Source organism: Branchiostoma lanceolatum, chromosome 7 (genome assembly GCF_035083965.1).
Source record: "Branchiostoma lanceolatum isolate klBraLanc5 chromosome 7, klBraLanc5.hap2, whole genome shotgun sequence".
Classification (NCBI taxonomy): domain Eukaryota; kingdom Metazoa; phylum Chordata; class Leptocardii; order Amphioxiformes; family Branchiostomatidae; genus Branchiostoma; species Branchiostoma lanceolatum.
Window position 1 is genome coordinate 18,615,956 of NC_089728.1, and position 22,376 is coordinate 18,638,331.

Below are 22,376 nucleotides of genomic sequence, written 5' to 3' on the forward strand. Positions count from 1 at the left end.
GTATAGTGCACGTGAGGCATGTAGGACTGAACAGTTATACACAGGCTTGGATAAACCCAAGAGCTGTTCACTGTGCTACCACATGGTGAGTTAAAGAACGAATCACTAAAACATGGCAATAGACATGGATTGCAATACCAACAGTCATGGCTGATGGCTAAGTTGCAGTAGGTTTGGTGGTCCATGCCTATACACTTAATGTGAAACCACTTATCACACAAGTCGCAGCATATACCCTTCTGGTTGTTTGTGACCCCTTTAGAACATACACCACACGGGTCTTTGGGCCCAGGATTACTTGCAACATCCCCTGACAATAAAAGCAGTGGATGTAAACAAAGATGTGCAAATTTCACATTAGTCTTGACATTTGAGTCGCTCTTGCTTCTGTTAATAGCTGCAGGTGGGTATAGGAAGGTTAGGGCATAATCCCCTGATGATATAGCAGTAAAGAAATGATTATCACCAAATAGATTGACTGTAGTGTAGGCCTTAACGTGAGCATGACTGCTGACGTAACTCAGACTTATTACTGGGTTGGCAGATTGCAGAACTATAGCAGTTATTGCCACTAATTGGCCACACAAGAATTTGGCCATTGTTTTGAGAAAGCTCCTACAAAGACCAGGGACATTCTACAAAGTTTGGTTGATTTTGTATCAATATTGAGAGTAATATTGAGTTGGGTTCCTCTTTGTATTGACTTACGTTACTATAATACATTAACGTCGGTAGGTTACGTAAAGATAGTTTCATTCCAACTATTTTCACTGTTGATTCTACAGTTTTCTGTTCTTCTTTCGGGTAAAAAGCGAAGTAGATGTTGCAAGGTTTTTTTCTGTACATCAGAAAAGATGGTGTTGTGTGTTTGATTTGTTCAAAATTTATCCAACTCAATCGGAACAAAATTAGGCGACTTCCTCAAACAGCAGACAGAACTATCAAATGTTACCCACTAACAGGTTAATCTGGGTTAATCTTGGTTACTAGGGGAGGACAAAGAACCCGTCCTTCCAGTCAGCTACGAGAACTACATTAGGGCCCTTTCGCTCCGTGGCATAAATAAGGGTCAAAGACCCGCCTATCCCTCGGTGTATATGTTGTCATAACGCCTGGTCTTTTGCAATTACCACCGAATTAATCCACCAAGTAAGCTTCGCTTGTTTTATTCGGTTGTTATAGCAACTGGCCAGGCCTTAAGACACCACATACACCGGGGAATAGCAATATATATAGGCGGGTCGTTGACCCTTATTTATGCCTCGGAGCTAAAAGGCCCAAATGTAGTTCTCGTAGCTGACTGGAAGGACGGGTTCTTTGTCCTCCCCTAGTAACCCAGATCAGAGATCAGAACATCATTAGGTCCCCAGTGTCAACAAATGCTAGCGGGGCGAGTTGGACTAGAGGTAGGTTCTGAATTTATATATTCTTTCTTCAATCGAGGATGGACAGAATGGAAAGTTCTCCGTAGATAGATTTGATGCGGAAGATTTGTTGTCTATGCTTGACTCCATAGGCTAGCTGGACAAATTTTCCATTTGTAACCAAATTTGTACTACAATGGTTCCATAAGTCCTCTGATAGAATGTTCCCCCTATTTTCGACCATTTTTATCATTTGTTTCCCATTCATCGTTTACATGTGTTACGTTGCATGGCGGTAAGACCGCGGCTTGATCAATTCAACTTCAGATTCTGCTTCAAATGTTTCAAAGCTACGTTGTTCTCTCCAGAAGCAGGGCATTTCATAAGTCGAATGACGGCCCTCAAAGTAGGCCATGAACAAAGGTCTACGCTTTTTTAGAGAAGAAAGGATCTTGAAAGAAGCTACTGAAACAATGTTTTAGTTACTTTCTATAAAATTTGCTCTTGGGAAATCAATTAACACGTTTTGAAGCGAAAGGTGGTTAACGTGGTGGTATAATTCATATGAAAATGGGAAAATCAAGGTTACATCTCTCCATAAAGGTCACAGCCTTGGATGACAATAGTAGCTCTGGCTATTATGGTGGATTTCAAGTCAGCTGGGTTTGGTCGGTTTCTTAACAATGGGTTGTCGGAGCGGTAGGTTAAGTCATAGGTAAGCCATAGCGTCTTTAAATTTCTTTGTCGGATTTTTGTTCTGTAGTCTGGGTAATTAAGGGTAATCTATGGTAAGAAATATAGGGTAATCTATACATCATAGATATCATAAAAGACACATGTTAAAATGATGTTCGTTATGGTAAAAAGTGACTATTGGTTTTCGAAGAAAATATTCTTTTACTTGTCTTCGCAGAGACGAACTAAGAACTAAGATGGCGGATGTAAAGCAGCAAATCGTCTGCGGTTTTGCCATCCTGGCGGCAGTGGGGATTCTCAGTTTGCTTTCGTCATCACTTGATCTGAACAAGGAAAGGTATGGTGAAACTGGATACATAACAAGGTTCTTTCACTAGGCTATAGGGAAGCTCAACTTGGCACTGAATAATACACTGATATTTACATAACATAACATAACATTTTTGTTCGTCATATTACACAATCGTATCCATACTCATAGTCCATTTCGTGCCAGGTCGTAATGATTGGAGGTCAGGGGTCACACAAATCTTTTGCACAGTATTTTGAATGTTTCTATGGATAAAATGGTTTTAACATCTACCGGCAGTGTATTCCAGTTCTCTGCCCCTCTGTATTCAAATGTACGTTTCCCAGAGTCCAGTTTAATTTTCGCCAGTTGCAAAGAATGATTCGAACTTGTCGGGTTGTATAAGTGTGAGGCACAGACATTCACAACTCGTTTATATTCGCAACCAAGATCTACATACAATCAACATAATTCGGTCCCGTGATCGCCTGTCACCTTTCTCAGGGCAGTTTTAACTGGTACTATAATTCCAGACTGCAGCTACCTGTCGCTAACAATGCGGTCACAAACGCAAAGTTTTGTCATATCTGCGGTTCTATTTGTTTGTATACATGTATATGATGATAACTTAACTGTCCTGAGGAAGGTGACAATTGGTCATCGAATCATCGGGTGTTGATCGTATGTATGTGGTCGTGGTTGTGAAAAAGGAACCAGAAGCGGACCAGTCGTGTTACAATAACCTTTTTGACTCGCTTTTGGAATCAATTATAGATAAATTGACCTATGTATTTGGATATAGAAGTCAGACATGACAACGATAAATAGAAAATATCACTTTGTGTACCAGATAGGGTTAGGTTTGTCCTATTTTTAAATGTCTGTAACAGCGCATGTTTCTCCTACGCGTTAGAGAGTATGATACAGTGGACCTAGTGCACCACGGGTCTGTCTTAAGTATACTTGTCTGGTTCTTCCGAGTGTTTAAGTGGACTAAGCAAATATTATAGATTTTAGTGTATGATTATCTAGAATCTTTTAGCCGACCGAGTGGACAATGTCTGTCTACAGTGATTGCGTGCTTGCAAGTGAACAGCAACATTTTAGCAGCAGCATAGCACAGATGGTGGCCTGTAGTAACATCAGGAATAGCAATATCGGCGATTTTTATAAAACGTGTTCATTTCATAAAATTTAACTTTTACCTTCAAGTTTGCAACAAAACGAAAATTCTAGGAATCTAATATGAGTTGTTATTATGATAAACAGAAACGGTTGAGGGATATCAAACCTATATACCCATTTCTGCCTTTGATATGATTGTCTTCTTGTACCATTACAGGGTGTATTATATGCCACCTATCCAAGGATCACAGATACGTGTTTGTAAACCCGAAACCAACGTTGCCTTCATCAAAACCCACAAGACGGGAAGCAGCACCATGATGCAAGTGTTCCAGCGCTTCGGCTATCTTCGGAACCTCTCGTTCGTGCTACCGGAGTCGGGAAAAATCAACGGATTGTATCCGTACGGCATTCGGAACACCACAAAATACCTTCCGCCGGAAGGGAAGAAGTTCGACATCTTGACGCATCACGCCGTCTACGATAGAGCCAGGATAACGCAACAGCTGTCTGAGAACGCCACGTTTGTAACCATCATCAGGGAGCCGATGGGGCGTCTGAAATCTGCCTTTAACTTTTACAAGCTGGCAAAGAAGTTCCGTATTTCCGGGCCAAACGCCCTGCTTAAGTTCCTGGAAAACCCAGGAAAATACGAAAACAATATTACAAAAAACTCCGATTCGTTAGTAAAAAACAACATTGCATTAGAGCTGAGTTTCCCCCTGAAGAAGCTATCATCCAAAGATGGAGTAAAGAACGACACCATCATCCGGGACTTTGTCGACAAGATCTCGCGAGAGTTTGACCTCGTGATGGTGATGGAGTATTTCGATGAATCCTTGGTGCTGCTGAGGCGGCTGATGTGTTGGGACATGCACGACATTCTCAACTTTAAATACAATAGTTATAAGTACGACCTAGGAAACACTTCCCTTTCGGAGCAGCTGATACAAAACTATCGTCAGCAGAACGCCATCGACTACGCTCTCTACGAACACTTCAACCGGACATTGTGGAGGAAGATCAACATGGCGGGTAGCGACTTCCGGGAAGAGCTGGCCCACTTCCGGTGGCTGCAAACAACGATGAAGACTCAGTGTAATCGGCAGTCTGACGACTTCGCTCCGATCTACATCGGTGAAACTGCCTGGAATGCCGGGTTCCACATCGATGCGACGTTTTGTACTTGGATGAAGATGTGGCATCAGTGTTATTTTACCTTACTCAGAGACAGGAATCTCCGAATTCAGCAATACAAGCAAGGAATCCGGCAAGGCCCAAATCCTTCAGCGAAATGCGGTTTCTACTGTCGACCATACTGCGTTCTTTGCACGGACATTAAGAAGTTTTGTACTCGCCACGAGTACGTCACTCATCTCTACCGGGAGGGTCTTCTACTGCCGGACCAGTCGAGCTCTGTTAAAGTAATAGGTCATAATCAGGCCATACATGGCGGAATACCAGAAGCGATTTCTTGAGGTCGCAGAACACAGTATCAATGGGCTATCCCCGTCCCTTATAGTAGTTCGGGTATGAAGTAATGCGTCACATTGCTTGAAAAGGCCGTAGTTTCTCTTCTAGATCTGTGCACGTTAGCGAGGCTGAAACTGTGGTGAATGGTAGAGGAATACGTCAGTTTTGAGACCAGTACTGTACGAGGTGGATTATACGATTTTCGTTTGGTCGGCTTGGATTGACGCACCTGAATATTGTTACCGCCCCACTACGAGCCGGCAAATTTAAGCTCATTTTAGAGGAAGAAATTCTACCGGCGTCTACAATTTCTTACTAACCATCAATCAATACTAATGTTGTGGTGCATTGTTTGTAATACACGATTATATGTATTGTGGAAAAACGAAGGATGCATGTGTTACATGTAATTTGTGCAGAGGATAAAGTTAAGAATTCCAAGACTATACGAATGTTTATTATAGTAGAAAACACTTGTTAAAAGGGACTAAAACACAAGCTTGATGTGGGACCCCCTTGCATTTTCGTTGCATTGTCTTTATTTTGTGTCAAGTCACATTGCATACATATACACCCATGTCTTGAGTGTCACTATACTGTTCCCAAATACCATCACGTACAACAATTAGAAATTCAATTTTCTATGCGAATGCTGTTTCCGGACTGTTTACCGTATCTACTGAACTACACATTTGACCAACTGATTAAACATGTGAACGACCAAAAAGCAATCTATTCAATTTACATCTGCAATTTTTACAACATAAACATTTACGCTGCAATAAGAGTAACAATTTTTTCCAGATATTTAGTATAGGGTCGAAATATTATGTATCTATGAAGCTTAGAATTGTAAAATAAAGACCTTGTAAGCCACTTCCATCATTTGCACCCAACCGGAGTAGCTGCATGGTAGTACATACATATTCAAGTAACATGTGTACATGTAAGTATTATACAGTAAAATAATAACATCGTTTGTACCTACCCATCAAACTCGAACCGCTGTGTATCTTTTCACTGATAGAGATGTCCTTAACTTTGCTTACTCTACCAGCACAATTTGCCCCCCAAAGTGCAGGAAATAGCGTTTCAGCGGGTCAAGATGTCATATTTTTTTCACGGGGGAGCATGCCCCTGACCGCCCTCAGGATTGTCGCAGCTATGGCGAAAAATATGCCGGGAAGGCGTTGTCACAAACAAATTCAGGCTAAAACACTTCTATACTTTTTTTCACTCTACCAACAAAATTTGGAAATGACGTTTAAGGGGCACAATTTTCCTACGGGACCATGTGGTGTCTTCGGCGAAAAGTATGTCTGCGAAATTTTCGCGATGTCTGCCACATGCATCGAGAACATTTCGTCAGAAATATCTCGCATCCCCAGACGCAATTTCCTGTCGCCGCATCTGCAGAGATATAACCATTTCCAGCCAGACAACGAATATCTGAAGCATCTTGGTCGCATACATAGCAAGATTCCATTTGCGTCCGTAGGTCTTGGGCACGATTGGATATCGTAGATAAAACTACAGCCGGACATTCTCGCTGCTGCGTGTCAATACCATGCAGTAAACCATGTTTGTCTATTTTTTTAAATGTTGCTGTTTGCTATGTCTTATTTTGTGCCGTACAGGCTTACAGGTAAGCATATTTTAAAAAAGAAAAACACTCTAATAGTGACCTCTCGTGTGATAAGTATAATACACATGCAAAAGTTGAGAAAATAAACAACCCCATGTCTCGTAGGCCTTGGAATAATAGTTAACAGTGCCGCCTTAATCGTAGCGCCTGGATATCTGTTTTATTGTCCGTTTAAGATATTAGTCTTCTAATTCTCGAGATGATTAGGAGTGCATCTTGGTACACGTTCTTCCATATCATTAGTCTTCAGTACGAAAGTTGTATTAATAACAAAGACCTTGAAAGTATAGTTGTAAGTATAGAAAATGCAATGTAGAATATCATAAAACAAGTTTTTAAACGTGAACAAAACATTGCCCATGCCCGCTATCATTTTCCCATTGCCGGACAAATATAAAACTGAGAGGCTTCATTTTTCGTTTCTCTTTCCAGTGTTATTCGCTAATAATTGCAAAGCGATTTAATGATGATTGAATTAATGATTTATTTGATGATTTGATTGTTTGCGTGTATAAAACAAAAACCATATCCTAAGATAGTATTTTCAGTTTCACGAACAATGCCCTGTTGGCAGAACAATACCGATGGCTTGGGGGCCACTAGCTTCTGTTTGTAATTCCAGTTAAGGTTCTCAGGTCCAAAAACAAATGACACTAGTTCTTGTCTTCCTTTCTGGGACTCAAATATAATGTTTTCCCAAAATCTGGACGTTTTAGTCATGTATAACCTCATACGCATGCTCTGAGATGGTGTTTTCATTAGTTTCCCTATTGGGAGAAACAAAAGCCTTGCCTTGGACATAATTGGCGTCCGTAGGTACTGTTGGTAACGGCCTAGATCTATAGGAGTGCGTGACAGTACTGAAACATGTGTCGTTAGAACTTGCAGTGGTCTTATCATGCAGTCAGGTATTTCCTCATACGCGTTCTCTGAGATGGTGTTTTCATTAGTTTCCCTATTGGGGGAAACAAAATCCTTGCCTTGGACATAATTGGCGTCCGTAGGTATGGTTGGTAACGGCGTAGATCTATAGGAGTGCGTGACAGTACTGAAACATGTGTCGTTAGAATCTGGTAGTTGCATTGCGCCTATTCTGCAGTCAGGTATTTCCTCATACGCATATTCTGAGATGGTGTTTTCAGCAGTTTCTCTATTGCGAGAAACATTATATTTGTCTTGCCTGCTATTGGCTTCTTTAGGCAATTTTGGAAACGGTCTAGATCTACAAGAGCGCATGACAGAAAAAGAGAAAATGTGTTAGAATCTGGTAGTTGCGATGCTTTTATCCTGCAGTCAGGTATTTCCTCATATGCATCTTCTGTAATGGTGTTTTCTCTGTTTTCGAAGGTTTCCCCGTTAGCAGAAACTTCGCCCTTAACATGGGTACTATTAGCTTCTGTAGCCAGTTCTGATATGGTGTTTTCTTTAATTTCCTGGCTGACGGATACATCATCGCTGTCTTGGGTGTTGGACTCTGTAGGCAGTTCTGGTAAAGGCCGGTGTCTACATGGAAGCATGGCAGCAGCTTGTGTCTTTCTTTCTTGGTTGATTTGAGCCGAGCGTGTGCTCCTGGAATTAGGCAGTTGTGATGTTCTTATGCCAAAATTTCCATGGTAGGAAGTGTTGCGAATTAGTGGCAACATCTGAGTCAGGCATTGGTCAGTTGATGCTAGTTGTGGTACCCCTGTAGCGCTGATTCTCTGGTAAAGAGTGTTTTGTATGGGCGGACATATTTGATTCAGTGGAACGCCGTTCACCGCGGCAGCATTCGCATCATCTTCGGAGCCACGGGATCGGTCTATTATGACTTTTCTTGTCACGAACAAGATTAAAAGTACTCCCAAAAGAGCGGCAGAAGCAATGATTATGATTTGCACGCTGTTCAGGATCTCTTCTTTACTGTTGCCTTTCTGAGAACGGATTGTTGTTGATGTTAAAACCTGTCCATGGGAACCCGGCTTTGCAGTTGTTGAGTCGCATGCTATAAGATGCCTAGATAGAATGAAATTTTCGAAAGGAAGTCCTGCCGAATGGTCTGGACTCGCGCATACAAAGCTTTCCTTTTCACGCAGGGACGTAAGAGAGCAGGCTACACACGTAATACAACAATAAGTATAGTAACGATCGCATTTTTTCATACATTTGACCTTATTGCTCAGCCACATCATCGTGCAGCCACAGTGGAAAGGATTGTAGTCAATGTTCACAATAACATGGGAAGAAAATCCTGATTCATTGGCAGAGAATGATGTTAGCTTGTTGTTTGACATATCTACAAGCCTCAGGTTTCGAAGGTGTTCTACGACTATATTTATTTTCACTGAAGTAATTCTGATCCCAGATAAGTAGAGAAACTCCAAAGCCGGTAGCTGACGAAGCGATATCCAAGAGACGGTTTCAATGCGGTTCGATGTTAAAGTCAGGGTGCGCAGATTATTGAGAGGTGGGATATGGGTAAGATTTCTGATGAAATTAAACGCGACACCCAATGTAGTGACATTACTTGGTAATCCCGAAGGAAGATCGGTTAAACTGCGTTGTGGAAACAGACAAGCAACACCATCGAGGCTGTTACTACAGCCTGTATGATCTTGTCCCACACAAGGTACTGGCGCAAACAGGTAGAGGAGGATAAGGAAACTGAAACACCCGCAGCAGTTTCTTGCTTGAACCTTGAGTAGGAAAGGCCACATAATCATGATGATCTCCGTGTTGAACTATCTGTTAGAATGAGTTAATAAGAACAGGTTAACCATTTACTTTGAAAATGATAACAATTGGTTTATTGTGAAAAAAATCGGCAAAAAAAATAGTTTTATCTAAAATTGATCACACCGATATTTACAATGCCCAACTTACTTGTCAGATACAGTAGAAGTAACAGAATTGATTCCATTATTTAAAAGCCGCCATATTCTGACGCAACCCGCTCGAACGATTTCATTTGAAACAACCAGCGTAGCTATTGTGTACTAAGACACGTGTGCCAGAAGACAGTTACGTTTCGATCATATTTAATGGTAACATTAGTATGACAATTGACAGATCAAGGAACACTCACGTGCAACTGATTTAGTGTTGGATACGACAAAAAATGTTGCCATTGCAGATGTGACAATGACTATCATACGAACCTTCTAATTATGCGATTCTTTTGGACTACTTTGTAACAAAAACATCTTTCTTGCCTTGTACGATATCAGCGGGTTATCTGTCCAGCGTTATCTTCTGGCGATGTAAATGTTGATCTTTATAGAGTTTATACAGACCTAGCGACAACTTTGTGGGCCACCAGACATAGACTAACGAATAAAGTGGATGGTGTGCAGGGATGATTTATATTTGAGATGTGTATGCGTCATAGGTCGGAATTTTCACCACCTTTTGCTCAAGGGAGAGATGTTGCTCATTTTTGTTGCAGACAAATTTATCAGACAAATTGAATGTATATTTTAAGCATTTAGGTCGCGTGCACGGCATGATTTGATTTGCGCCCGTAGCTCTTGGACACGATTGGATATCGGGATGAAACTACAGCCGGACATTGTCGCCGCTGTTTGTCATGTATATACAGTAAGCCATGTCTGTCTATGCTTGTAAATGCTGCTATTTGTTATGTCTTGTCTTGTCTTGTTTTGTGTTGTTTTGTTTAGGCTTACAAGTTGTGGTAAGCAGACTAATATGGCAAAATGATCTGCAAGAAACAATGGTGCACTCTCGTGTGATAAGTTAACGCAAAAGTTGATAAAATCAACGATCCCATTTCTCGCATAGAAGAAATATATCATTATATAGAAATCACGCCGTCACAACACTTAACACTTAAGCTTGTGATTGACGATCCAGTCGAACGCAAGTTGAACAATTTCCCCATGCCAAACTCGATATCGAAATAAGTAAATTGGTGCGTAAAAATTGAAATATCACCAACTTATCAAAGTACCCGACGACAAAATCCTGCAATTATCTTATGTTACAGTGAATAATAAAACAGTGTTGCAAAACGACTGAGGTGGTGGTTTCAGTGCCACTTGCTGTTTGATGATGTTTCTAGTATAGTATTTGCATGTTTTACATTACATTTTTGCTGGTTGTTCACTGATAGCAAAGAAGTTGAATTCGATTGAAACAGAGACATATGTTGGCGAATTTATGTTCCATTGTTTCTTGGTTCATCATCGAGTGACCTACAATACTAGTTTACTTCACAACACGGAGGACCAGTCAATTATTGAAAATGTAGTGCTTCCTTAGACTAGTCATAAAAGGTAGACACAATACAACTTTTATGTATTCAAAAAAAACGGACCAAGACGAATAATAGCTTGGCAGACAGTCCGGCGAGAGCTTTATTCGAAGAACGTTCGTAGGGAAGGTTTTGCAAGAATCTGAACAAACTGAATGACTGAAAACATAATTTCACAATGCATAAAAGACACATCTTGATCCTAAAGTTACGAAATCCTTCCTCAAATATCCTCACGTACTGCAATTAGCAATGTTATTTCTTTTCGAAAGCTATGCATTTTTTTAAGCCTTGCCATATCTAGTGAACTACATATTGGATCCATTGATTGGATATGTGAACGGCTGAAAAGTATGTTAAGCAGTCTGGTGATATGACATCTGTAAATCTTGCAAAATATACATCAACGCTGCAATGAGAGTGACAAAGCTGATGTTCAAAATATCATGTATAGAGTTGAAACATATATCAGGCTATATATAAAGCTCGGAATTACAAAGGAATAGACCTTCTAAGCCATTTTTTTTCCGATCATTTGGTCGCAACAACCAGTAACCGACGTAGACAGTAATGCATATATTCAAACAATATGACATTCTGTACATGTGAGTATGGTGCAGCAAAATAGCATCAACTATACTTAACCATTACCATATCGCTTGCCAGTATGCTAAAAAAACAACATCATAGTTTTTATCGAATTTCCCCGTAATCTATTTACTCATATTTGTTTTTTTTTCCTTAAGGGCTGAGTGCTACTGGCTAGGCAGTTCTGATACATAAAGGGTTCACATTTCGAAAAACGCATTGACATCACAAGATTTTTCTTCCTTTCTGGGACTCGAACTAGATGTTTGTTTTCATAATCAGGCAGTTTCAGGAACCCTACTTTCTAGTCGTGTATTCCCTCATACGTATGCTCTGAGATGGCGTCTTCAACAATTTCCCAATTGGGAGAAACAGCACCCTTTTCTCGGGTACTGTTGGCTTCTATAGGCAATTTTGGTAGCGGTCTAGATCTATAGGAGCGCTTGCCAGTTTTGGAACATGTGTCGTTACAAACTGGTAGTTGAGGTGCTCCTAGCCTGCAGTCAGGTATTTCCTCATACGCATGTTTTGAGATGCTGTTTTCAGCCCTTTTCCTATTAGCAGAAACAGGTCTAGCTTCCACATGCAGTTCTGACATGGTGTTGTTTTAAGTTCCCTGGCCGCCAGAAACAACACCCCTGTCTTGAGTGATGTTGGACTCTGTAGGCAGTTCTGGTAAGGGTCGGTGTCTGCTGGAATTAGGTAATTGTAGTGCTCTTGCGCCGAGGTTTCCTTGGTAGGAAATGTTGTGAATTGGTGGCAACATTTGAGTCAGGCATTGTTCAGTTGATGCTAATTGTGGTGCCCCTGTAGCGCTGCTTCTTTGGTAAAGAGTGTTTTGTATGGGCGGACATATTTGATTCAGTGGAACGCCATTCGCTGCGTCCGGCATTTGCTGCGTCAGGCATTGGTCAGTTGGTATTAGTCGTGGTGCTCCTGTAGCGCTGCCTGTTTGGTAAAGAGTGTTTTTTATGTGCGGACATATTTGATTCAGTGGAACGCCGTTTACCGCGGCAGCATTCGCATAATTTCTGCAGCCATGGGATCGACGTATCATGATAACCTTTCTTGCCACGATCAAAATAAAGAGAACACCAACAGGGACGACTGAAGCAATGATTGTTATTTGTACGCTTGTTATGCTCGTAGCATTACTGTTGCCTTTCTGCAGCACACTTGTCGTGGTAAAGAGATTGCCGATATTTGTAGTTTTTGACAGAACAGATCTCGTACATATGGGACCCTCTTGCTTGGACACTGTTGTTTGAACCTGAGATTCTACTTTGTCAGGAAAATGACCTTGACTTTCAGTGGACATTTCGAAAGCGTTTGGGAGTTCGGTAGAACGTGTTGCTCTTGATGTTTTAACCTCTCCACTAGTATAAGCACTCGTCTCTATAGTTGTTGAGTCGCACGCTATCAGAGGTAGAACAAACGTTTCTAAAGGAAGTCCTTTCGAATGTTGTGGACTCGCGCACACAAAGCTGTCTCTTTCTGGCGGGGACCACAGAGAGCAGGTATCACATAAGGAACAACAATCGTGATACGACCGATCGCATCCTTTCATACATTTCAGCTTGTTGATCAGCCACATCATCTTGCAGCCACAGTGGAAAGGATTGTAGTCAATGTTAACTTTAACATGGGTGGAAAGTCCTGACTCATCGGCTGAAAATGATGTGAGCCTGTTTTCGGACAGATCTACCAACCTCAGGTTGGGAAGTTGTTTTTTTGAAACTACACCCAAATTCGCGGAAGTAATTCTGTTCCCAGATAAGTAGAGATACTTCAAGGCCGGTAAATGGCGGAGCGATATCCAAGAGACGGCTTTGATGCGGTTCGATGTTAACCCTATCCAGACTGGGGGGGGGGGGGATGGCTAAAAGTGCCCGCGCCAACTTTGACATCGTATTACTGCCGAACAATGTATGCTAGGACAACCAAACTTGGTGACTTTTCCTAAAATTTTGTTGGCAACAATTTTATAATAATGGTTTAAGTTTATCATTTTTTCATGTTGCCATGGCAACGGGTTTCTGACTGGCATTTTATGCAAAAATCATTAATATTTTGAAAACAATGATATTTCTCTTTTTTTTGGCACAACTACACTAGTTTTCCTTCATGTATAACATAACATGTAATTAGATGTACCTTTCCTGATTTAATATTCATAATTTTTGCTAATTTGATGACGTTATCCAAAGGCCAAAATCCAAGATAGCGGACTATATCACTATTTCAGGTATCAGCAGGCTTTTTCGCCCTTAAAATCGTCAATACCTGACATTTTCTTTATCAGAAACATTTAGATTAACGTTTTTAGTCTATTTTCAGCGTCCTTTGGGGTCAAAAGTGGAAAAAAAGGATTTTAAAAGATTTCAAAATGGCCGATCCAAGATGGCGGATCCCAAGGGATCGCTTACAACACATGACGCAATTCTATGACGTCATTTTGACGTCAACGTACCTACCATTGATGTTGTATGTCTTTGCATACCTTAAAATGAATAATACAAACCGTTTTGTTTAATTCCTTTAGATATTACGGGAATTCCCTATTTAGCCAATAAAATCACATCGATGACGTCATAATTACGTCATATTATGTCATAACGTCACCAAAATTAAAGGAATTATAAAACTTGACGTGAATATCACTCCCTACAAATTTGGTGATGATACATCATACCGTTCGGAAATTATGAGGGGGGGCCGAATCAGCCCCCCCCCCCCAGATATACCAAAAAAGCCCAGTCTGGATAGGGTTAAAGTCAGGGTGTACAGATTATTGAGATGTGTGATATGGGTAAGGTTTCTGATGAAATTAAACGCCACATCCAATATAGCGACATTAGCTGGTAATCCCGAAGGGAAATCAGTTAAACTACGGTGTGAAAACATGCAAGCAACGACACCAAGCTGGGTCTTACAGCCTGACAGCTGTGTATACCTAATGCCCTGTCCCATACAGGGTGCTACCACAAACAGGGAGATGATGATAAGGAAACTGCAGTTTCTAGTCCGAACCTTGAGTAGGGAAGGCCACGGTATCATGGTGATCTTTGTGTTGAACCAACTGTATGAATGAGTTAATAAAACAGGTTAATCTTCTTTTCAACAGCCTAGAAACGATAGATATTGGTCTACTGACAATAAATAGTATTTGCATGATTCAGTTCACTTTTTTGCTGCTTGTTTACTGATAGCAAAGAAGTTGAATTCAATTTTACTTAAAAGAGAAATGTGTTCCGTTGTTTCTTGGTTTATTATCGAATGACCTACAATGTATTACCTTAAGAACGCGGCTCGAGATCAAGCCAAATCCTAAGACTAGTCACATTGCAACATTTATGTACTCCAAAATAAAGGACCAAGACGAATAACAACTAGGTAGACAGTCCGGCGAACGCTTTCTTCAGAAAGAACGTTCGTGGGAAAGGTGTCATTTTGGCAAAAAACTTAACAAACTAAAAACGCTTTTTATCACCATGTAACTGTTAATATCACAGCGAATAAAAGACACATCTTGATACTATAGTTACGAATACCCTAAAATATCATCACATACTGCAATCAGTTATGTGCTTTTCTTGCGAAGGATATTCATTTCCTTTCTGGAGTCTTTGTTATATTTGGTGAAGTAAATATTGGGTCCATTGATTGGACAGGTGAACGGTCGAAAAGTATGTTAAGCAGTCTGGTGATTTGACATCTCTGAGTCTTAAAAAATATACAACAACGCTGCACTGAGAATGACAAAGTTGTTTTAGGCTGTTTTTAAAATATTTTGTTTAGGGTCGAAACATTTATCAAGCTAAATATGCACCTGGTTTGTGTGCTACCGGCTAAGCGGTTTTGGTACGTAAAGGGTTCACATTCCGAAAAACGAATTGACATCATAGTTCTAGTCTTGTCTTCCTTTCTTGGACTCGATCTAAATGTGGGTTTTCATAATCTGGCAGTTGCAATACACATACCCCAACTTTTAGTCGTGTATTTCCTCATACCCATGCTCTGAAATGGTGTCTTCATCAACTTCCTCATTGGGAGAAACAGCACTCTTTGCTCGGGTACTGTTGGCTTCTGTAGGCAATTTTGGTAGCGGTCTAGATCTATCGGAGCGTTTGCCAGTAATGGAGCATGTGTCGTTAGAAACTGGTAGTTGAGGTGCTCCTAGCCTGCAGTCAGGTATTTCCTCATACGCATGCTCAGAGATGTCGTCTTCAATTTCCCTATTGGGAGAAGCAGCACCCTTGGCTCGGGTACTGTTGACTTCTGTAGGCAGTTTTGGTAGCGGTCTGGATCTATAGGACCGCTTGCCAGTAATGGAGCATGTGTCGTTAGAAACTGGTAGTTGAGGTCCTCCTAGCCTGCAGTCAGGTATTTCCTCATACGCATGCTCAGAGATGATGTTTTCTGCAGTTTCCCTATTAGCAGAAACAGTACTAGCTTCTGTATGCAGTTCTGACATGGTGTTATTTTCATTTTCCTGGACGACAGAAACTACACCCTTGTCTTTAGTCATATTGGACTCTGTAGGCAGTTCTGGTAAGGGTCGGTGTCTATAAGAAAACATGACACTAGTTTGTGTTTTCCTTTCTGAAATGATTTGAGCCGAATTAGAGAGTTCTGGTGCTCTTGTGCCGATGTTTCCATGGTAGGAAATGTTGTGAATTGGTGGCAACATCTGAGTCAGGCATTGGTCAGATGGTGCTAGTTGTGGTGGCCCTGTAGCGCTGCTTCTTTGGTAAAGGGTGTTTTGTATGGGCGGACATATTTGATTCAGTGGAACGCCATTCGCTGCGTCAGGCATTCGCTGTGTCAGGCATTTGTCAGTTGGTGCTAGTTGTGGTGCCCCTGTAGCGCTGCTTCTTCGGTAAATAGTGTTTTGTATGGGCGGACATATTTGATTCAGTGGAACGCCATTCGCTGCGTCAGGCATTCGCTGCGTCAGGCATTGGTCAGTTGGTAGTACTAATCGTGGTGACCCTGTAGCGCTGCTTTTTTGGTAAAGAGTATTTTGTATGGGCGGACATATTTGATTCAGTGGAACGCCGTTTACTGCGGCAGGATTCGCATCATTTATGCAGCCACGCGATCGACGTATCATGACAACCTTTCTTGCCACGATCAAAATAAAGAGAACCCCAACGACTGAAGCAATGATTGTGATTTGCATGCTTGTTATGCTCGTAGCATTACTGTTGCCATTTTGTATCATACTTGTCGTGGTAAAGAGATTGCCGATATTTGCAGTTTTTGACAGAACAGTTCTCGTACATATTGGACCCTCTTGCTTGGACACTGTTGTTTCAACCTGAGATTCTACTTTGTCAGGAAAATGACCTCGACTTTGAGTGGACATTCTCGAAGCGTTTTGGAATTTGGTAGAAAAATAACGTGTTGTTGTACCATGAGTTTGATCACTCGTCTCTATAGTTGTTGATGAGGCACACGCTTTTAGAGGTGGAAGAAACTTGTCTAAAGGAAGTCCTTCCGAAATTGCTGGACTCGCGCACACAAAGCAGTCATCGTCTTGTCGAGATCGCAATGAGCAGGCTTCACACAAAAAACAACAGTTATTATAGCATTCCTTCATACATTTCAGCTTGTTGATCAGCCACATCATCGTGCAGCCACAGTAGAAAGGACTGTAGTCAATGTTCACTTGAACATGGGTGGAAAGTCCTGACTCGTCGGCAGAGAATGATGTGAGCCTGTTTTCTGACAGATCTACCAACCTCAAGTTTGGAAGCTTTTTTATGACTATACCCAAGTTCACGGAAGTAATTCTGTTCCCAGATAAATAGAGATACTGCAAGGCCGGTAAATGGCGGAGCGATATCCAAGAGACGGTTTCAATGCGGTTTGATGTTAAAGTCAGGGTGTACAGATTATTGAAAGGTGGGATATGGGTAAGATTTCTGATGGAATTAAACGCGAGATCCAGTTTAGCGACATTAGCTGGTAATCCCGAAGGAAGGTTGGTCAAACTGCGATGTGGAAAGAAGCAAGCAACGACACCGCGGCGGGTCCTACAGCCTGTATGACCTTGTCCCATACACGGTGCTACCACAAACATGAATAGGAGTGAAAGGCGGGTAAGGAACCCGCTGCAGTTTCTTGTTCGAACCTTGAGTAGGGATGGCCACGGTATCATGGTGATCTTTGTGTTGAACCAACTGTATGAATGAGTTAGTAAATCAGGTTAATCTTTTTATATTCCAACATTTCAAAAGCAATAACGATTGGTCTATTGACCATAAAGTCGGCCTAGCGGTAGAATTTTAAAACAAATTGACTTGCACCGACTTTGACAATGAAACTGTAGAAGCTGATTCTTTGTTTCAATAGAAAATAACTCAAGAAGGGGTTAACGGACCGTCATAATTTTGGTTGAGATATGACAATTGCAATACGATACTTGAAGTATTTTCACTGCTTTGTAAATAAAAACAAACCCTCTTACCTTGTGCTACGTCAGCAGGTTATTCGTCGAACTTTATCTGTTAGCGGTGTACAAGTTTCCCTCTGTAGAGTTTATAGAGACGTAGCGACAACGTTATGGTCCGTCCATACATAGACCAGCAAAGGAAGTGGATGGGGTACAGGGATGTTTGATGTTTGAGCTGTGTATGCGTCATAGGATGGAATATTCATCACCTAAAGTTCCCTAGGGCAAAGATGTGGCTCTGTTTTAGTGGTTTTGTAATGTACCAGACAATGTATATTTTAAGCATTTAGGTCGCTTGCATGGCAATGTTTAATTTGCGCCCGCAGTTCTTGGACACGATTGGTTCTCGTGGATTGAATTACAACCCGTAGTCGTTACTGCATGTCATGTATGTAAAGTAAGCCATGTCTGTCTATTTTTTGTTTACACATGTCTTGTTTTGTGTTGTGTGGGCGTTCAAGTTGTCGTAAGCAGATTCAAAGAGCAGACGGGCAACACACAACTTTGGTGCACTTTCATATGATACATTTTATATTACATGCATTTGCAAAAGTTGAGAACGTGTTTTGAAGGCTTTTTGAATAATTTGATTTTCTTGTAGTCTGTCTGGGTGGTTTGGTGTTGCCACAGGTACACATATCACATTTCGACAACAATGTTCACAACAAAAGTTCTCCCGATAACAAAAGACTGAAAGTAGAGTTGTACCGTGTACGTATAAGATGGTTTAAATATCATAAGACAAGCTTTATATTCCGAGATTGCGAGCAATTGTGAATACCCGCTTTTATTTGCCCATTGCCTGAAAATTTCTTATTGAGAGGCTTTCTTCTCCGCTTCTCCTTCTAACGTTACTAGCTAACACTTGCAAAACGATTTAATGATACTGGCCGAGCTCGAAACCCCTCAATGGCAGTAAAAACCTGTGAAACAAGACACTTACTATACTAGTATTCGGACACATGTATCAGCTCTCGCTTCGGCCTAAATCAGATTTGACTAATCATTGTCTTCAGAATTGAAATATCATGCAAGATATAAAAGTATGGCTGAAAGACAACAAAACACACAAATTTTAGGTCGCAAACAGTGCGAGGCAAGGGCGCAGTCCTAGTGAAATGCAATGGGGGTATAAGCAGACAGTGTGGCGAGAGCTTCGGAAACGTTCGTCGTCAAGGTATTATTTTATCAGCGGACATTGTCGCTGCTATTTGTCATGTATATACAGTAAGCCACGTCTGTCTAATAGATGCTGGTAAAATTTCTTTTTTGTAATGTCTTTTAATTGTTTTGTGTTGTTTTGTGTAGTCTTACAAGTTGTGGTAAGTAGACTCATATAGCAGACTGACCTACCAGAAGCAATGGTGCACTCTTGTGTGATAAGTTTACACAAAAGTTGAGAAAATCAACCATCCCATTCCTCCCATAGAAGATATATATAATTACATAGAAATCACGCTGTCACAACACTTTACACTTAAGCCTGTATTTGATGACCAACTCGAATGCAAGTTGAACAATTTCCCCATGCAAAATTCGATCTCAAAATAACTAATTTGGTACGTAAAGATTAGAATATTACCAATCTAGTATCAAAATACCCGACGAAAGAAATTCTGCAATTATCTTACGTTACAGTGAATGATAAAACAGTGTTGCAAAACAACTGAGGTGGTGGTTGCAGTGCCACTCTCTGTTTGTTAATGTTTCTTATAGTATATGCATGCTTTAGTTCACTTTTTTGCTGGTCATTCACTGATAGTATAGAAGTTGAATTCAATTTTATTCAACAGAGAAATATGTTGGCAAATGTATGTTCCATTATTTCTTGATTTATTATCGAGTGACCTTCAATACTATTTAACTTCAAAACACGTAGGACCAGTCAATTATAGAAAAATTAGTGCTTCCTTAGACTAGTCACAAAAGGCAGATACAATACAACATTTATGTACTACAAAATAACGGACCAAGACGAATAAAATCTAGGCAGACAGTCCGGCGAGAGCTTTATTCGAAGAACGTTGGTAGGAAAGGTTTTGCAAGAATCTGAACAAACTGAATGACTGAAAACACAATTTCACAATGTGATGTTACAGTGCATAAAAGGCACATCTTGATCCTAAAGTTACGAAATCCTCCCTCAAATATCTTCACGTACTGCAATTAGCAATGTAATTTTCTTTACGAAAGCTATGCATTTTTTTCTGGAGTCCTTGCCACATTTAGTGAACTGCATATTGGATCCATTGATTGGACATGTGAACTGCCGAAAAGTGTGTTAAGCAGTCTGGTGCAATGACATCTGTGATTCTTACAAAATGTACATGAACGCTGCGATTAGAATGATAAAGTAGGATATAGGAGATTCTTTTTACACAACCAGGTAATCTCACCTGCTGACGTTTCAGTGTCTGTCAGACACCTTCTTCAGAGCTTCTGACTGGAGTACTGCTTCTCACCGCTATAAGTAGCCGATGTAGGTGGCGCTTTTGCGGCGAGAACGTAATCCCAAACGTGGCTGAGCTTGTATCCCCCCTCGTCTCGGTTCATCACTGGTGATGACTTCCTAATCCATACTGCCTCCTTGATCCAACGAATGCGTCTGTTGTCCTCCCTGTCTATTACTTTGGCTCCCTCCCAGTCAATGACACAGTTGTTTCTAGCAACATGGTCCGAGATTGCAGATTTCTTCTCTTCTTGTTGTGCTTGTCTTTTCTGGGATCTAGTGTACTTGACCGCATCACTGTCGGTAGCTTCCTTTTGATGTTCCTTGAGCCTAGTTCCAAGGGTCCTGCCTGTTTCCCCAATGTATACTTCTTCACAGCTTGCGCATGGGACCTTGTATACACAGTCTGTTTTGGCTAGGTCATCCACCTTGTCCTTGGGATGCACCAACAGGCTCCTTAGAGTTGTTTTTGGCCTGACCGCAGTGGCTACATTGTGTTTCCTGAACATCCTTTCCAGTGGTTCTGTGACTCCTTTAATGTAAGGGATGATCACCATGCCTTTTGCCTTCTCCTCTTGCTGTTTCGAGGTCTTGGTCTTTTCTGTCTGTTTGCGCCTCCTCTGTTGTTCCACTTTCTGGAAAGTCCATTCCGGGTAGCCACAACGCATGAGGGCCCTTTTTATGTGCTGTGTCTCTAGTTCTTTGTCCTGGTCCTCTGTGACTACTGCGTTACAACGGTCCATTAAGGTGCGGATAACTCCCAGCTTTTGGTGCAGTGGATGGTGGGACTGGAAGTTTAGGTACTGGTCTGTATGTGTGCTCTTCCTGTACACCAGAAGTTTCACCGAGCCGTCCCCCTTGCGTACTAGTAGGGTGTCAAGGAAAGGTAGTGTTCCTTTCTCCTCCTCTTCGTAGGTGAACTGTATGTTCCCTGTGGGGTCAGTGTTGTTCAGGTGGTCTGTGAGCTCCTGCTGGGCTCCCCTCTTAACAACTTCCATAACATCGTCAACGTACCTTTTCCACAGTTTTGGTCTGCATGTGACTGGTACTGTGGCCATAGCTTGTTGTTCCAGCCACTCCATAAACAGGTTGGCCAACACAGGGGACACAGGGCTACCCATGGCTGTACCAAACTTCTGCTGGTAGATGTTGCCTCTGAAACTAAAGTATGTAGTTGTAACAATGAAGGACAGCAGTTCCAAAATGTCATCTACTTGCAAGTTGGTCCGGTTCTTTAAATCCCTGTCTTCCTGGAGCCTTCTTCTAATGATGTCAAGTGTTTCTGGGATAGGAGTGTTGGTGAAGAGGGACACTACATCGTGTGACAGGAACATGTCATCTTCTTCTATCAAAATGGTTGACATTTCTTCTGCAAGATGTTTCGAGTTCTTGATGTGGTGTACCGACTTCCCAACCAGCGGTGCTAACAGGTCAGCTAGGGCTCTCGACGTGTTATATCCAATGGACCCTGTGTAATCAACTATGGGGCGCAAGGGATATCCTGGTTTATGAATCTTGGGTGTACAGTACATTCTTGGTACGTTTTCTGCAGTAGGATACAAGTAATTCTTTTGTTCTTCAGTGATCTTACTTTCCTTCAAAAGTCGTGTCAAAATTGCCACTAACTTTCTCTTGTACTTTTGCGTGGGGTCCGTAGGTAGTTTCTCATACGTTTTCCCGTCTGCTAGCATGGCACTCACCTTCTCTTCATAGTCTGTTCTGTCCATAAGCACCGTGGCTTTCCCTTTGTCCGCTGGTAGTATCAGTACGTTTTTATCCTTCCTTAGTTCCTTCAGGGCTTCTCTTTCTTGCTTGGTGATGTTGGATTTCGGGGGTTTCACTGTTCTGAGGATGCCTGCTACTTCGGATCTGAGCTGTTCGGCGCTGCTCAGGGGCAAGCACAAACACGCACTTTCCGTGGCCACCATTTTCGGAATGATAAAGTAGTTTTTAGAGTGATTTTCAAGATGTCTAGTATAGGGTCGAAACATATATCAAGCTATGTATGAAGCTCGGAATTGCAAAGAAATAGATCTTGTAAGCC

General features: G+C 41.4%; 2 protein-coding genes across 2 annotated transcripts; one reads left to right on the forward strand and one right to left on the reverse strand.

Annotated features, from left to right (window-relative positions):
- The first annotated feature begins 1,264 nt into the window (after positions 1 to 1,264).
- On the forward strand, positions 1,265 to 5,472 carry LOC136438031 (galactosylceramide sulfotransferase-like). The gene is made up of 2 exons (XM_066432656.1): positions 1,265 to 2,397; positions 3,692 to 5,472. Exons 1-2 carry the CDS (start codon positions 2,297 to 2,299, stop codon positions 4,950 to 4,952), a joined length of 1,362 nt encoding a protein of 453 aa, XP_066288753.1. The 5' UTR covers positions 1,265 to 2,296; the 3' UTR covers positions 4,953 to 5,472.
- Positions 5,473 to 15,414: 9,942 nt separating this feature from the next.
- LOC136438674 (uncharacterized) lies at positions 15,415 to 22,260 on the reverse strand. The gene is made up of 2 exons (XM_066433588.1): positions 20,464 to 22,260; positions 15,415 to 15,918 (listed from the first exon to the last, which is right to left on the reverse strand). Exons 1-2 carry the CDS (start codon positions 22,258 to 22,260, stop codon positions 15,415 to 15,417), a joined length of 2,301 nt encoding a protein of 766 aa, XP_066289685.1.
- Positions 22,261 to 22,376: the final 116 nt, after the last annotated feature.

Excerpts from the sequence above, each read along its gene's own strand:
- LOC136438674 (XM_066433588.1), bottom strand. The coding sequence starts at position 22,260 with ATGGTGGCCACGGAAAGTGCGTGTTTGTGCTTGCCCCTGAGCAGCGCC. Across the intron at positions 15,919-20,463 it reads TTCGTTGGATCAAGGAGGCA|GAAAATGAAAATAACACCAT; the intron begins GTATGGATTAGG and ends TCTGTCGTCCAG.
- LOC136438031 (XM_066432656.1), top strand. The coding sequence starts at position 2,297 with ATGGCGGATGTAAAGCAGCAAATCGTCTGCGGTTTTGCCATCCTGGCG. Across the intron at positions 2,398-3,691 it reads CTTGATCTGAACAAGGAAAG|GGTGTATTATATGCCACCTA; the intron begins GTATGGTGAAAC and ends GTACCATTACAG.